At 43.0% G+C, this 14,624-nt stretch overlaps 1 protein-coding gene across 7 annotated transcripts in view; it reads left to right on the top strand.

The window, feature by feature from the left end:
• The window catches only part of eml5 (EMAP like 5), a 37,545-nt gene that overhangs the window by 8,304 nt on the left and 14,617 nt on the right, over positions 1 to 14,624 (top strand). For 5 of the 7 annotated variants that reach the window (XM_039785741.1, XM_039785739.1, XM_039785738.1 and 2 more), the window contains exons 3-21: positions 1,119 to 1,217; positions 1,675 to 1,743; positions 5,423 to 5,608; positions 6,144 to 6,279; positions 6,493 to 6,516; positions 6,918 to 7,119; positions 7,370 to 7,507; positions 7,637 to 7,893; positions 8,046 to 8,258; positions 8,359 to 8,526; positions 9,689 to 9,795; positions 9,880 to 9,998; positions 10,150 to 10,336; positions 10,494 to 10,599; positions 11,030 to 11,123; positions 12,932 to 13,032; positions 13,148 to 13,341; positions 13,552 to 13,663; positions 13,822 to 13,949. In XM_039785741.1, the coding sequence (XP_039641675.1) occupies positions 1,119 to 1,217; positions 1,675 to 1,743; positions 5,423 to 5,608; positions 6,144 to 6,279; positions 6,493 to 6,516; positions 6,918 to 7,119; positions 7,370 to 7,507; positions 7,637 to 7,893; positions 8,046 to 8,258; positions 8,359 to 8,526; positions 9,689 to 9,795; positions 9,880 to 9,998; positions 10,150 to 10,336; positions 10,494 to 10,599; positions 11,030 to 11,123; positions 12,932 to 13,032; positions 13,148 to 13,341; positions 13,552 to 13,663; positions 13,822 to 13,949 (2,640 nt within the window). The remainder of the gene's footprint in view (positions 1 to 1,118; positions 1,218 to 1,674; positions 1,744 to 5,422; positions 5,609 to 6,143; positions 6,280 to 6,492; positions 6,517 to 6,917; positions 7,120 to 7,369; positions 7,508 to 7,636; positions 7,894 to 8,045; positions 8,259 to 8,358; positions 8,527 to 9,688; positions 9,796 to 9,879; positions 9,999 to 10,149; positions 10,337 to 10,493; positions 10,600 to 11,029; positions 11,124 to 12,931; positions 13,033 to 13,147; positions 13,342 to 13,551; positions 13,664 to 13,821; positions 13,950 to 14,624) is intronic. The other 2 variants (XM_039785742.1, XM_039785740.1) reach the window with 1 other exon arrangement.

Here is a 14,624-nt window from a genome sequence, read left to right as displayed (position 1 = left end):
GACCCCATGCCATTTTCCTGCTCGGGTAGAAAGCTGGGGATTTAGATGGAATGTGACAGTGTTTAAAGCCAGAGGAGGCTCCATCGCTTCTCAGTTTAGCGGCTCTATTTACTCTTCATCTCTCCCCTTCCTGGATTAGAGGAAGTCAGAGCTACACTCAAGACAATCCAGAGGAATGCCTTGTGCCATTTCTCCATCCATCTATTAAAGCAATATCAAAATAAACACTGATGTTTGAGACATCTCTTCTAGGTATTTCATTCTGAGCTTCAGTTGTGCTGTCTGGTCAAAAGAGTATAACTCATGACCTTTGTTTTACTTTATTCTTGTTGTTCTTAGTATTCTACCCAGTTGAGGGGGAAATGGATGTGTGCACCAAATTTCATGCCAATCTTTCTACTAATAGTTGTTGAGACATTTACCAAAAACCAAAAATGTCAACCTCATGGTGGTGCTAGAGAAAAAGTCAGGGGATCACTAAAGTCATAAGGAGTCATCACCTGGGGATCATGAATGTCTGTACAAAACGTCAAGGAAATCCCTTCAAAAGTTGTTGAGATATTTCAGTCTGGACCATCCGTAGAGCCACACCGCTAGTGGCTGTACTTTTCAACCCCCTAATCCACATGGTTTTACAGGGTTTTGTCAGGCATGGCCTCTTTGCTCATAATTAAATACAGACTTCTCTTAATACAAATTAATACAAGTCCAAATGCCTCAGCAGAGACTTCTATCCATAGCTGAACACTGATTCAGCAGTGGATCAAAGAGGACATCTTCTATCATGTAAAGCAAGTGGCAGAGTGGAGAAGGATTTCCATAAGAGCTGCTCTCTTCTCTTCTGCTCCACTGCTGCTACTGCTGCTGCTGCTGCTGCTGCTGCTGCTGCTGCTCACTCAGTCAGCTATAGGAGGCTCCTCCAGCAAAAGCACTCAAATGTGCTCACTGGAAGTGCCAGGGGCTGGACAACTGTTCTGTTCTGCTCTGTAGCCATTATTAGCCCTTTCATTGTGCCCTGCCATGCTACAGTGGAGGTAACTAAGTTTGTTTTGCAGTGATTAGTGCAACAGAGCAGATTCGGTTTAATCTGTTATGTCTTGTTTTTGCTCTCTTTGCAGTGTCTGGTGTCTGTGGGTTTGGACTCTAAAAACACAATCTGTGTGTGGGACTGGAGGAGAGGGAAGGTTTTGGCAGCTGCTCCCGGTCATACAGACAGGGTAAACACTTTCTTCCTCCCCTGTCTCCATCACAAGCTCCGTATCGACCACCTTAATTAGCTATAAACGCAGGATGGAGCATCTGCCCAAAGGGGACATACAGTAAACAAGTTAGGCCTGATTGATTGTGAGCTTTCCAGAACCTGTCTGAGAGGGTGCAGTGCTAATGAAAAGGAATTTTAAAAAGATGACATACAGGCAGGTTGTTTTCTAATTCAGCACACACACATTATACCACAGCCTCACACACACACACTTTTCATTTCCCCTGTTTTTATATTTTTGACCCTCTTTCGTAAGAAAAGAATTAGAAGTCCAGACATCTGAGTACATTTGAATAGAATTTAACTAGATGGACATCATATTCAAGAGTTACATGAAAGATCAGTATGCTGCATAATAATAATATGATATTGTGTTTGTGTAACAATGTTGAATGTATGTTTTCTCCCCACAGATATTTGACATATCATGGGATTTGTACCAGCCGAGCAAGCTTGTAAGCTGTGGTGTCAAACATATCAAGGTACAGCCACTTCCTGGTCATTTACACCCTGCAGATTGCAGCCGGCTCTTAGGGTTCTTGTACTTCATTTGCATAATATATAGATTATGCTTTTTAGGAAGTCTGAAGAATTCTTCCCTGCCCTCTCTGCTTTATCGCCATGACCATATCAAAGTCTTAAAATAGATATATGCAAATTCACCTTATTTCAGAGTCCATGGTTATTAGGCACTTAACATAAGTAGGACGGGCAATGACTCACAGACTCTTCCCTCAAATTTGAACAAATCTTCACTGCAGAGAGGAAAAATGTTCTCTTTTCATGGGGAACCATGACTCTGCTACTCAGCTCCCCTTCTCAGCTCTCATTTAGCTTTTAAAAACACTCTACTATACAAACTGCAGCTGTGCTCGCTTCCCTTCTCGGGCCTATCTCTTTCACTTCTTTTTCACAGAAGAGTGGGTTGGTAAATCTTTTATGAGTTCATGCAGGGTGTCTTCCCAAAGCCTTCCCTTTGGGATCTGTAGTAGTGTTTCTGGAGTGGCGTGGCCATTAGGAAATAACAAGGAGTCCAAAGTCACAGAGGAAGCTTATTTCCGAATCATTGGGAAGAGAGTAAATCATGATGCTGGGATCGGAAATGTGCCCACTGGCCCTGCGAGGCTAAACATTGCAGAACTTGATGCAGTTTGGAGGTTTAGCCTACTGTACGCATTTCCCAGTGGCGTAACATGTCACTGATGACTCCCTCATCTCAATCCAGCTTGACCTGCCTCCTCTCGTAGTAATTCCCCTCTGAACTCTTCCCCCAGCGCCGTGGCACAGAAACCCCCCTCCGGCCGCCGCACCAAACCCCCCAGTCTACACTGAATCCTTCAGTCTTTCTCCTCCTCCTCTTTCCCTCCCTTCTGGTTTCCTGATGCCAAGGCCATCCAGCAGTTGTCCCACATAATTCCCCAGCCTTCACCCTGTGGACCATGTGACATCTGCTACCCAGCGCTGTGCTCACTCAGCGATTATAGCACTCAGAGCATCCAGGAGATTTAGTCCCAGTAATCCACTCACTAGCAGGCTGAGGAAAACACACAACCTCTTGTGATGAGGAATGAGGCTGCTGGTGATGCCCCCCTACTCACTCAGCTCCTCCTTGCTAATTATATAGTAATTTATGTTTTGATTAGTTCAGGACAACTCAGACCTTAGCATAGCCTTCTTCAGCCCCCACACACACAAACCCAAACACACACACACACACACACACACACACACACACACACACACACACACACACACACACACACACACACACACACCAGTTTTGCATGTTGTTGCCCAGTGGCTCACAACTTGATTTTGCTTGTGACCCTATAAAACAAAGCATTATCTACTCATCACATTAGAGGAAAGTATTAATAAATTAACAGCTTTTTGTATATCAGAAATGTTTTTCTGGTTCCTATGCTCTTAATTATATGGATACCCCTCAGATTTATCTTGTAAAAGCTTGTGGGGGTCCATTGTTGTAGCCCATTTACTCCTGTATACTTTACATCACAGCTTTGCAATTTGCAAACAATGCTGTGTTGTGAACTGCTAAGTGACTGCAGATGAAAATGATCTTTAAGCTAACTCTGATACAAGATATTTAAAGGTAACATTTATTTAATACTGTGCATGGTCCCTTATAAAAACAATTTAATTTAAAGGAGACCTATCATGCTAATTCTCATGTTCATACTTATGTATGTTGGGTCTACACTAGAACATGTTTACCTGCTTTAATGTTAAAAAAACATATTTTATTATGTTGGAAAAAGCACAGTCTGTACACATTTTTTGGGGAATTTTTTTTTTAACACACACAGAGTTTTTTTATGGGGGTTTTTTTTTTTTTTTTTTGACACACACAAAGGTAAAAGAGCTTTAAGTTTGAACATCAAGGTTTAAGAAAATCAGCTTCTAGCAACATTGCATCTAGTTTTGCTTACAGTGAGCTGCAAAAGATTTGACCTCTGTTAGCGTAGCATTTAGCGCTCTGACACCATTCAGGGTCACTGTAGTCTGACAGGAGGGATATTATGGGTAAGATGACAGGGGTGAGGGTGATGCAGTAGCTGATGAGTTACAACTCTCTCTGCATTAATTGCATTTAAAAGGTTTTTCTTCAGAGTGAAGGTGGAAGTAACTAAGCTAAAGACATACCACTAATCCTGGGTTATCCCAGGAGCAGCTTCCACTATACCGGAGGGTTCTCTGGAGGATGTTTAATAAAAAGTGTTATTCAGAGAAAGCAACACTGTTAACCAGGTCTTGATTTCAATACAAAGCAGTCTCATTTTCCAGGGCATTTCCATCTTTCTACTTTGCTCCGCCTCTGTGCCGTCCTCTTCTGCTCCTGGCCTCATCGTAAACCCCCACAGCATCTCGTCTCCTCTTAGTAATTCAGCACGAAGGGATTAGCCGCCGCCCGTGTCTTGCTGCCTTATCAGTTGCGGGCAGGGAGGGCTGTGCAGTCACGCCGCATCCATCCCCACTGCCTTCACAACAAGCTGGGCCACAAACCCCCACACACACACACACACACACCTCCATCTCAGCCAACCCTTATCACATACCCAGCACTTTCCACACTTCAATCTGCATGTACGCCTTCCCAGATTACTAACACACCTATGATTTTTACTTGCTTAACCTTCAGCCATGACCCCCTCACGTAAGGGCGCGCACATGCAAATTCTCCCTCAGAGCTCAGTTAGGAGCTCAGGATTAGGGAAGATCTGTCCTGTTGAGGTGCGTACAAGCTTCAGATGTTTGATTGCAGTGCTGTATCTGAGGCTGTGATGCCTGTCTCTGATAATCGATCCCTCCTGTTAGCACACGGGAGCCCTATCAGGCAGGAGGATAGTTGTTAGTGAGGGTGTGACAGGCTGTCACTGCCGAGGAGCTCATTTGTTCATCCTGTGACTTTCAAGTGTCTATCAAGCCTCAGTTCTGTTCAGTGTTGTCAAAAAAACAACAACACCTACAATTTCTGTCTTTTCTGAGCGGAATCATCCAGGTTAATTTTTTTTGTTGCAATGAACCAGATTTCTGGTAATGAAAATATGTCTGTCGTTCGTTTTCCTGCAGTTTGCCGGTGATGAGTGTGTCTCTGTTTCACATGCTGACGGCCGTGTCTCAGCCTTCGAGACGCCCTCCTTGAGCTTTCTCCCTGTGATCTCATCTCCATGCAGACAGAGCGTCTCTCTTTCACTCTCTCCTCCTCTGTTTGATGGATTTAGCCTCAGACGAGACTGTGCCCATGCATCCCAATGACCTTGTTCATAAATAACGAGCCTGCGTGTAAGCTTGCGTATGTCTGTGTCTGTGCATGCTGATCAGGTGGTTACAGCACTGACCCCCAGCAAGGGTTCCCAGTATCACATGAAGAGGAGGGGAAGCATTTGAATTTGACTTTGCTTTCTGTGAAGGTCTGTGTGCGTGCGTGCGTGCGTGCGTGCGTGCGTGCGTGCGTGCGTGTGTTGTGTGTGTTTTAATGGAGTTGCTCTGTGTGTGGCTGACAAAACCATAAATGACATGATGGCTTTCAATCTTTTCTATCCAAATTTTCCATAATTGTCCATTTGGCTCTTTCAGGACAGGATTACAGGGGGGATTATTAGCCACCATACTCTTTTACTCTTTCTGTTTGTGTTGCAGTTTTGGAGCTTATGTGGTAATGCTCTCACACCCAAACGTGGTGTTTTTGGCAAAACCGGGGATCTCCAAACCATCCTCTGCCTTGCCTGCGCCAAGGACGAGGTCACATATTCAGGTGCCTTAAATGGCGACATCTACGTGTGGAAAGGGATCAACTTGATGAGGACGGTGCAAGGAGCTCATGGGGTGAGTTTATAAGATCAGCGTGTTTTGTGCTTTGTGGCCCTGCTGCACCATATATAAAAGTAAACTTAATCAGGGTCAAAGCCATGCACGCTGGCTTCGTTTGATTCTACTCAGTAGAAAAGGATCAGCCTTTTGCTCCACAGGATTAAATGATATCTATGGGATCAACAGCTGGGTGAGGGGATGGGCGGATGGGGGAGGGGATAATAACTATAGTACATGTTCATTGCTGCTTTTTGTACCACCAAATGTCTCACTGAGGGTTGAACATGGGGCCTCCCTGTGTAAACAGAGACTCTTAGCAAAGGAGGTCATCAGTAGAGCTTTCCAGTAATAAAATAAAAATAAAAATGACACCTCCCTTAACCATGTTTTGTGTTATCTTGAGGCCACAATAGCAGGTTTGTAATTGTGAAAGCCATGTTAAACAAATGCCTGGCTGAGAAGCAGCACTATGTGGTCTGTAGCTGGGGCTGGTTCTGTCATTGCTCATTTATTGTGCAGATCCTCACTGACAGCCGGTCATTTCCTCCAGTCAGGGATTTTCAGCATGAATGTCTGTGAAGAAGGCTTTGCCACCGGGGGCCGAGACGGCTGCGTGCGGCTGTGGGATCTCAACTTCAAACCAATTACTGTCATTGATCTCAGGGAAACAGACCAAGGCTATAAAGGTGATGTCAAACTGCCTCCTTTTTCCTTTAAACTGAGTACAGAAAGGTTGCAGGCCAATCTGTGGTGTCCTGGGGCACTGGAAGAATTGTGTAGATCTACAACAACAACAACAAAAACCTTTATGCCTTTCCTGTTCTCCTTACTAATCTAACATTTTCTTTCTTCTTTTCTATTTTCTCCATCTCTTGTATTTATAATCTTGGACCTAACAGTAGCTAGAGGGGAAAATAGCCGAGGTGGGTAATGTCATTGCAGATGGAGTTAATAACCATCTGTTTGTAGCAGTCCCCATATTGTTCTGCTGTTCTTCTTGTTGTTAGTAAGTCCAAGTTCTGTTGCAGTTTTACACTGTATACAGATGTCATGTTCATATATGTATACAGCACATGCTTCCTCCATCCTCTTCTGGCTGTATTACCCAGAGTCAGTTGGCAGATTGGCTTGACAACATGTGCTGTCATTGTATTTTCCGTCCTGGGTAGTCTGCAGACAACTATTTGCACCTCCTGTCTTTATTATCCCTGTCGTGTCTTTTATAATGACTGTATAAGCGTTGGCAAATGTCTGTCTGCTTTCATGTTAGCATGCTTTTTCAATTTATTCCTGATTTTTAAGTGCATGTGTGTGCCATTGATAGGGCTGTCTGTGCGCAGCGTGTGCTGGCGGGGAGATCACATCCTGGTGGGCACGCAAGACAGTGAGATCTTCGAAGTGGTGGTCCATGACCGCACCAAGCCCTTCCTCATCATGCAGGGTCACTGTGAGGGTGAGCTGTGGGCTCTAGCTGTCCACCCCACCAAGCCTCTGGCCATGACAGGAAGTGATGATCGCTCAGTCAGGTGAAGCTGGTGTCATGTTACCACGATGTGCAAATAACAGATTTTGTTTAATTCAGTATCAACCAATTAATTTTGTAATTTTGTTAACTAAAATCTACAATAATAAACCAGTTATAAATGTCAGTATGCAGAAAAATACTTAATACATAACACAACAGACACTACAAACATCATTGCTATGGTTGTTTGACTTTATGTAATCTCATCACTGCTTTGACTCTTCATCTGTCCTATTTCTCTGTATCTAAAGGATATGGAGCCTTATAGATCATGCACTGATAGCTCGCTGTAACATGGAGGAGCCTATCCGCTGTGCAGCTGTGAGCACTGATGGCATCCACCTTGCGCTGGGAATGAAGGATGGCTCCTTCACCGTTCTCAGAGTGAGGTGGGTACACATTTCAAAAGCCAAATGGGAAATCTTGATCTTCTGTGAATGGCTACTATGATGAAGAGCTTCATCATTTTGTGTCCATTGTAGCTCCTTATTCAAGCTACTTTCCCTGCTTCTCTCCAGAGATATGACAGAGGTGGTGCACATCAAGGACAGGAAGGAAGCCATCCATGAGTTGAAGTATTCCCCCGATGGGGCCCACTTGGCTGTTGGCTCTAATGATAATTCAGTGGATATCTATGGTGTGGTGCAGAGGTACAAGAAGGTGGGCGAGTGCATCGGCTCCAACAGCTTCATCACACACATGGACTGGTCCACGGACAGCAAGTACCTGCAGACCAATGACGGCAGCGGCAGGAGACTCTTCTACAGAATGCCAAGTAAGTCACATAGTCCATGTTCCCACGTTACAACTATTTGAATCCTGTTCTCTGTAAAATACTTGCATATCGACAAGCCAAAAAGAGTTGCTTTAATATGATACTGTCCCTGAGCTTCTTTGTGAGATCAGATGTTTTTGTCTTCTGTTGAGGTGGGAAGGAGGTCACCAACAGGGAGGAGCTGAAGCTGGTACAGTGGGCTTCATGGACATGTGTGTTGGGCCCTGAGGTTAATGGAATATGGCCCAAGTACTCAGATATCAATGACATTAACTCTGTGGACGCCAACTTTAACAATCAAGTCTTAGTAACAGCTGACGACTACGGATTAGTCAAACTTTTACGATATCCATGTGTAAAAAAAGGTAAAGAAGACCCAATTATTGAATTTTTAAGGAGAGTTAAGTACATATGTTCTGATATTATTATCTACTGCGTTACTGATATATTTCCTCTTGATTTTAGGTGCAAAATTTAAAAAGTATTTAGGTCATTCAGCCCACATAACCAATGCCAGATGGTCACATGACTACCAGTGGGTCATAACTATTGGTGGTGCTGATCACTCAGTGTTCCAGTGGAAGTTTGTTCCCGAAAGAAAGTCTAAAGAGGCTGTACATATAGCAACACAAGGTAAGATGATACCCTGGCCCAGTCATTATTTAACCGTAATGTGGGAATATATTTTCCCAGAAAAGAGGAATTTTATTTTACCTTCTGATCAATCTGATTAGGAATATTACAGTGTAACATTGTAATGTAACTTTGTGTGAAGAACAGTGACTTGCATTACAGATATTACTGCCAACAAGACATTATCTGATTAGGTGGGGGTAGAGAACCGTGATGCAAATTTTGATGTCCTTATACACTTCAGCTTTTGTACGGATTAAACAAATGCGATATAACATGTCAATAAGTGAGCATTAGAGATAACTCTCAGTAAGAAACAGAATATGCATATTTCACACAACAGCAAACTGTTTCTTTGAAGCACAGACATGAAAGTGGTAGTGATCTTGTAATTTTATAATTGTATAATTGTACAAATAATTGTAAACCTATCGGCAAGAAAGTTAATACCATTTCCTAAAATGTCTAGTAATTGTAGTAATGTCAACCCATATAAATAAATATTATGTCAGAGTTCGTTTCTAAGTTACATATTAGGGGTTGTATGAATGTAACTGGCTGTCACATGGTGTGCACCCATACTGAGTGCTCCCACCAGCCTCCTGAACTTGATGTGCTAAACCACCAGCGAGCAATGTACTACATTGTTCCCTTTCCGTACTTTTTGCTCATGAACTGCCATTTCTATAAAGCTCTGCAAAGGAACAGCCATCACATTAATTAAGACAAATCCAATAAAAGTGAACGAAGCTTGGAAAGTATAATTGCATTGTCATTCCCAAGTCATATTTTTTCTGGAGACAGAGCGCAGCTGTGCTTTCTGAAATTAAAGCACATACTAACTGCCTTTCCTTTTAATTTTCCTAATGGATCTTGTGAGTAGCCGCCCTTAGCTGCCAGTTCTGCTTTTTGCCTTGTCTTGGCACGGCTTCACTGTGCTGCATCAGCGTTTTTCATACATTTGTCTTAAGCGATGTCACTGTGAAGCACGACTGCCTGATAAAAAGGAGATGTCAAAGAATGATGACATGATTGACCCTCTCTTCTACTGAAACAGGATGCAGTGGTTTTTCACTGTGTGTGCAGAGGAATATTTGTCTGATTTAGAGGCATGGAAAGATTTTGTTGGCGAGGTGTGATGCAACCTTGTTTCTGCCTGCAGAGACCTTTGCAGACTCTAACAGCGAAGAATCTGACTCTGATCAGTCAGATGTACCTGAGATGGACTCAGAAATTGAGCAGGAGACGCAGCTCACGTATCGACGACAGGTTTGTGATTATATTAAGATGTTCCCCTTGTTCCCTGATAATCATATCAACAGAAAAGGTAAACACTTTTCTATGTGTATCCAGGTGTATAAAGAAGATCTACCTCAGCTCAAAGAGCAGTGCAAAGAGAAGCATCGAGCAACGGCCATGAAGAAAAGAGAGCGAGCACCGGGGAGCGGGGTGAAGCTGCACTTCATTCATGGGTAGGCTTACTCTGTAGCATCATGAAAGAGAATCTCTGGAAAACCCGATATTGTTCGATGGATTTCAAGTAGACAACCTTTTAGAAATTGGAGACATCTCACTTTGTAATTTAGCCCGTAATATAGTCTTTTCCTCTTTTGTTGTTTGCAGCTACAGGGGCTATGATTGCAGGAGCAACCTGTTCTACACCCAGACCGGGGAGATAGTCTACCATGTAGCTGCCATTGGGGTTGTGTACAACAGACAGCAGAATACCCAACGTTTCTACATGGGCCATGATGATGACATCCTCTGTCTAGCTATCCACCCCCTGAAAGACTTTGTAGCAACAGGCCAGGTAACATAAAATACTCAACGTTTCTTTTAGTTTATTTCATTGCTCCTGAGAGATGAGCTGAGAGAGATTCTTTGCCATATCAGACTCAAAATTAGCTTGTGTGAATGGGTTGAACTAAGTAGATTGTATACATACTTTGGATGTTCTTGTCCACCAGGTCGGCAGAGATTCCTCCATCCACATATGGGACACAGAAACGTTAAAACCCATGTCTGTGTTGAGGGGTTTCCACCAGCTTGGAGTGTGCGCTCTGGACTTTTCTGGTATTTCAGTGCTTTTTTTCTCAGACTGCTTTTATTTCTTTTATCCAGACAGATTTGAAATAAGCTACTCTTTTATTTTTCACAAATTCTTCAAGACATCCTGCTTTCACAGGAAAAAAAAAAACTTGTTTTCCCACATAAAAGAAACAGGAACATTTACAAGACACCCACTTTACAAGCAACACGGAAAAACCTATTTCTGCTTTTGAAGTGTGATGGCATCAAGGTAGAGCTGTTCATGTCCCTTCTCTTAATAATTGGCCCCAGACAGAGGCAGCATGCTGATCTGTTTGTCAGTGTCAGTTAATCGCCGTAGATCAAACATACCGGGCTGCTTTCATGTTGCCAACAAGGCCCAAACTTCACTAAACCAAAGCAGGAGCTGGCTCTGTCTGTGCTGTACTGAATGGTTTTGGTTTTCTCTCCACAGTGGATGGAAAACGGCTGGCCTCTGTGGGCCTGGACGACAATCACACCATTGTGCTGTGGGACTGGAGGAAGGGGGAGAAGCTCTCTGCCATGCGGTTAGTACAGTGGTTACACGGCTGCTTCAGGCCTTTCAGCATGCAGCATGTGCTGTCCCAACAACCAAAAAGCTTTGACAAACCTTCCTATTAATTCTAAAGATTGTTTGAGCGCTTTTCGTTTAAATATGGACATGTATTGATGAGGGTTAAATGGAAGCCACTTTGCTGTGCAGAGCTGACAGCGTGATTGATGGAGGAGAGGAAGAAGGGGAATTACCTTTTCAGATTAGGAGGCGGCTCTACTGCAACACTTAACCCTGACAGAGTCTGAATGGTTAGAGTAGGAGTTTGCCCCAGGGCCCCATCTGCAGATCCATAATTAAAGAGAAATACTTTTAATCTCCATGGGCTCATCCTGGCGAGTTTAGGTACTTTATATATTAGATTTTATTTTGACAAGGAAACATATAAAGAAAAAAATGTGTCTTTTACAGATTCACCCTGTTTTCCAAGTACAAAGCGATACAAACGGGTTGCGAAAATAATCAAGTAATAAAAAGGATAAATGGAAAGTAGTACTTGCATCATTTTTGTCATGATGGCTGAAACAAATTGGATCATAAAGACTAATTATAAAACTCCACATCTTTAAAAGTACATCAAAAATTAGACTTACTTTACGAGTGTCCAAGGCGACATAATCCTGAGCTCAATTTCCTATCCCGCTGCAGACAATGATGCAAATGATTGCTGTGTACATAGGATGTAAACTATACATGCGACCAGATATGGAGCCCACACAACAGGCTTGTGCATTTGATGCAAGTGGATTACCAGACCTGCATAATGAATTGCTGCAAAGCATGAGAGGTGTACATTTGTTCAGAACATACGATTTTCAATTTCACGGCAGGTAAAATGATATAACCTGGAAACCAGAAGTATCTAACTGGAAAACATCCGCATCCAAAAATATCTCTGCTTTTGCTTTGTTGCTTGTTCTACTTGATGTTCACATTTAGCATCTACTCCATTGGAATTCCCCCTGGCTAGTTTGGAGCAGTGCATTGCGGGTTGTTCTCCTGCTTGTTGTGTGCCAAGCTCTCACTGCAGCTCAGGGACAGCTTGCAGCTGCACTAATCTCCTTTGTAGACCCTGGTGGGCAATGAAGTGAGGCGGGCAGAGGGAAATGGGGCCTGACAGAGCCTAGCTTGTGCACCACCACTGTCTAGTCTTCAGCTGGGAGAGGGGGAGTGGGTGTTAGAGGGAGAGGAGCATAAAGGGCAACGATAAGAGTAAAAGTATTTTTTTCTCCAGTTTGTTTGTAGTGCTTATTAGGGAGCCATCCCTGAAAGTGTATCAAAACCACAATCCCTCTCGCACCATGCTCAGTTCATTTTTTAAAGGTTATTATTTAATTGAAAAAAACATAGCTCTCTAGGAGTGAGACAATTATTTATTTTACAATGTTAATCCAGTCCCCACGCTATGTAACACATTGTATCTGTGGGATGGATTTATTGTGTCTATGCCGAAACATTTTGATACTCCAAACTATGCAACTCAGTTTGGTTCAAAACGCACAGAAACAGAGAGTGAGGCATATTTCTGCATTTCTGTGCCGTAATTAAAGAATCCTCAGTTCACTCTGCCCTTGGATGGTTGCTTAAAGCCGTATTTGTTCTTTTTATATTTCAGTTTTGTCATTCCAACATAAGAAATGAAATGTTGTTTCTCTCGAGACCAAGGTTTAAGAATAGATAAAACATAAAAACCTCTTAATTGTGTGGATGCTTGAATGTTTTTTTTTTTTTTTTTACAAATTTAATGTTTTTCTTCCATGCATATTATTTTATGTTTTTCAGGGGAAGCAAGGAGAAGATATTCGTTGTCAAAATAAATCCCTACCTTCCTGACAAGCTCATCACAGCTGGTGTGAAACATATGAAGTTTTGGCATAAGGCTGGTAAGACCCCTGTTTTTTGTTTTTTTTGTTGACTAGCAGTGACTCTTAACAAGCAGAACTTCGGCTTAGCTGTGACACATCTTACTGTGAGTTGACTGTCTGCTTTTTCTTTAAGGTGGGGGTTTAATTGGGCGCAAGGGGAACATGGGGAAGACGGAGACTATGATGTGTGCTGTGTACGGCTGGTCAGAGGAGATGGTGTTTTCAGGCACATGCACGGGGGACATTTGCATCTGGAGGGACATGTTCCTGATGAAGACTGTCAAGGCACATGATGGCCCTGTTTTCAGTGTGCATGCTCTAGAAAAGGTATCACAGGGAAAAAGGCTTTTTCACTGACTAGTTTTTCAGAATTAAATCTATGATGAACATTAGATTAGAAGTATATTTTTCTGCCAGTCTCCCTTTTTGTCTAGCCATCTCTTTTTATAGTGTGTAGTATGTAACTTGAATGACAGTGTTCAACTAGCAGGATATCCTTGCTGCTTTAAATGTGCCAATATATTATCGTCCCTGTAGGGATTTGTGACTGGAGGAAAGGATGGTATAGTTGCTCTGTGGGACGACACTTTCGAGAGATGTCTCAAGACCTATGCTATCAAGCGAGCGGTCCTAGCTCCAGGCTCTAAAGGTAAAAACGTCATCCTGTCCTCAGTTATCCTCCACTGTCCTTGGATTCTTTCTAGTTCCAAAGATGTTAGACAGCCATTAAATAAAAATTCCGTTAATACATTCAATGCTTGTAGCTGAGATGAAGATTGCCCACGCTATACATCATTGACTCTACAGGGCTGCTCTTGGAGGACAATCCTTCCATACGTGCCATATCTCTGGGCCATGGCCACATCCTGGTGGGGACCAAGAATGGAGAAATCTTGGAGGTGGACAAGAGTGGCCCCATCACTCTGCTGGTCCAGGTAAGCTACTGATAAAAATAACACCAAAACCTGCCACAAGTCCAATGATAGTCAGATTCCACCTACAGTACACTTTACAATCCCACACAGGGTATTCATGAGAATGCTACCTGGAGTTTCTCTGCAGTATGATGAGCTGTAAGGTGACTTTTCCCAAGATAGTAAAGATTTAAATGATTGAAGATGCACTGAAGTGTCATTTTAATTGCATTGTGACACTTTTGACTTGGTGGTGTGTTCAAGGGTACTATTGTGGCTTTATGGCTGCAAAGGTTTAAACTTAAGAAATACATGTTATGCTTTGGAAAATGGTCAGCAGTGACAGATGCATATCCATTTTCTGGTTAAAAGGCTAAAACATACAAACCTACCAGCGTTGCCCTTCAGTGTGATTTTAACACTACTACTATTTCACACAACAACTCAGACTCACCAAGGAGGTGGCCAGAGGTTAAATTGGGCCGGAGCGCACCGGAGCGCAGCTCCGCCCCCTCAGGTCCACTACACACCCTGCCGGAGCTCAGCTCCGTCTCCTTCAGCATCAAACATTTTGCCGGGACTTCAGCCCCAAATGTATTTCGAAAAGTTGACTGACAAATATGAAACTGGACGTCGCTTTGTGCCCAATCTCGCTGTAAAAAGCTGGGCAGCTTCAGGTTTATGCGCTCTGCTGGC

This window comes from Perca fluviatilis, chromosome 20 (genome assembly GCF_010015445.1).
Source record: "Perca fluviatilis chromosome 20, GENO_Pfluv_1.0, whole genome shotgun sequence".
Lineage (NCBI taxonomy): Eukaryota > Metazoa > Chordata > Actinopteri > Perciformes > Percidae > Perca > Perca fluviatilis.
This window is presented reverse-complemented; position numbering and strand designations above follow the sequence as displayed.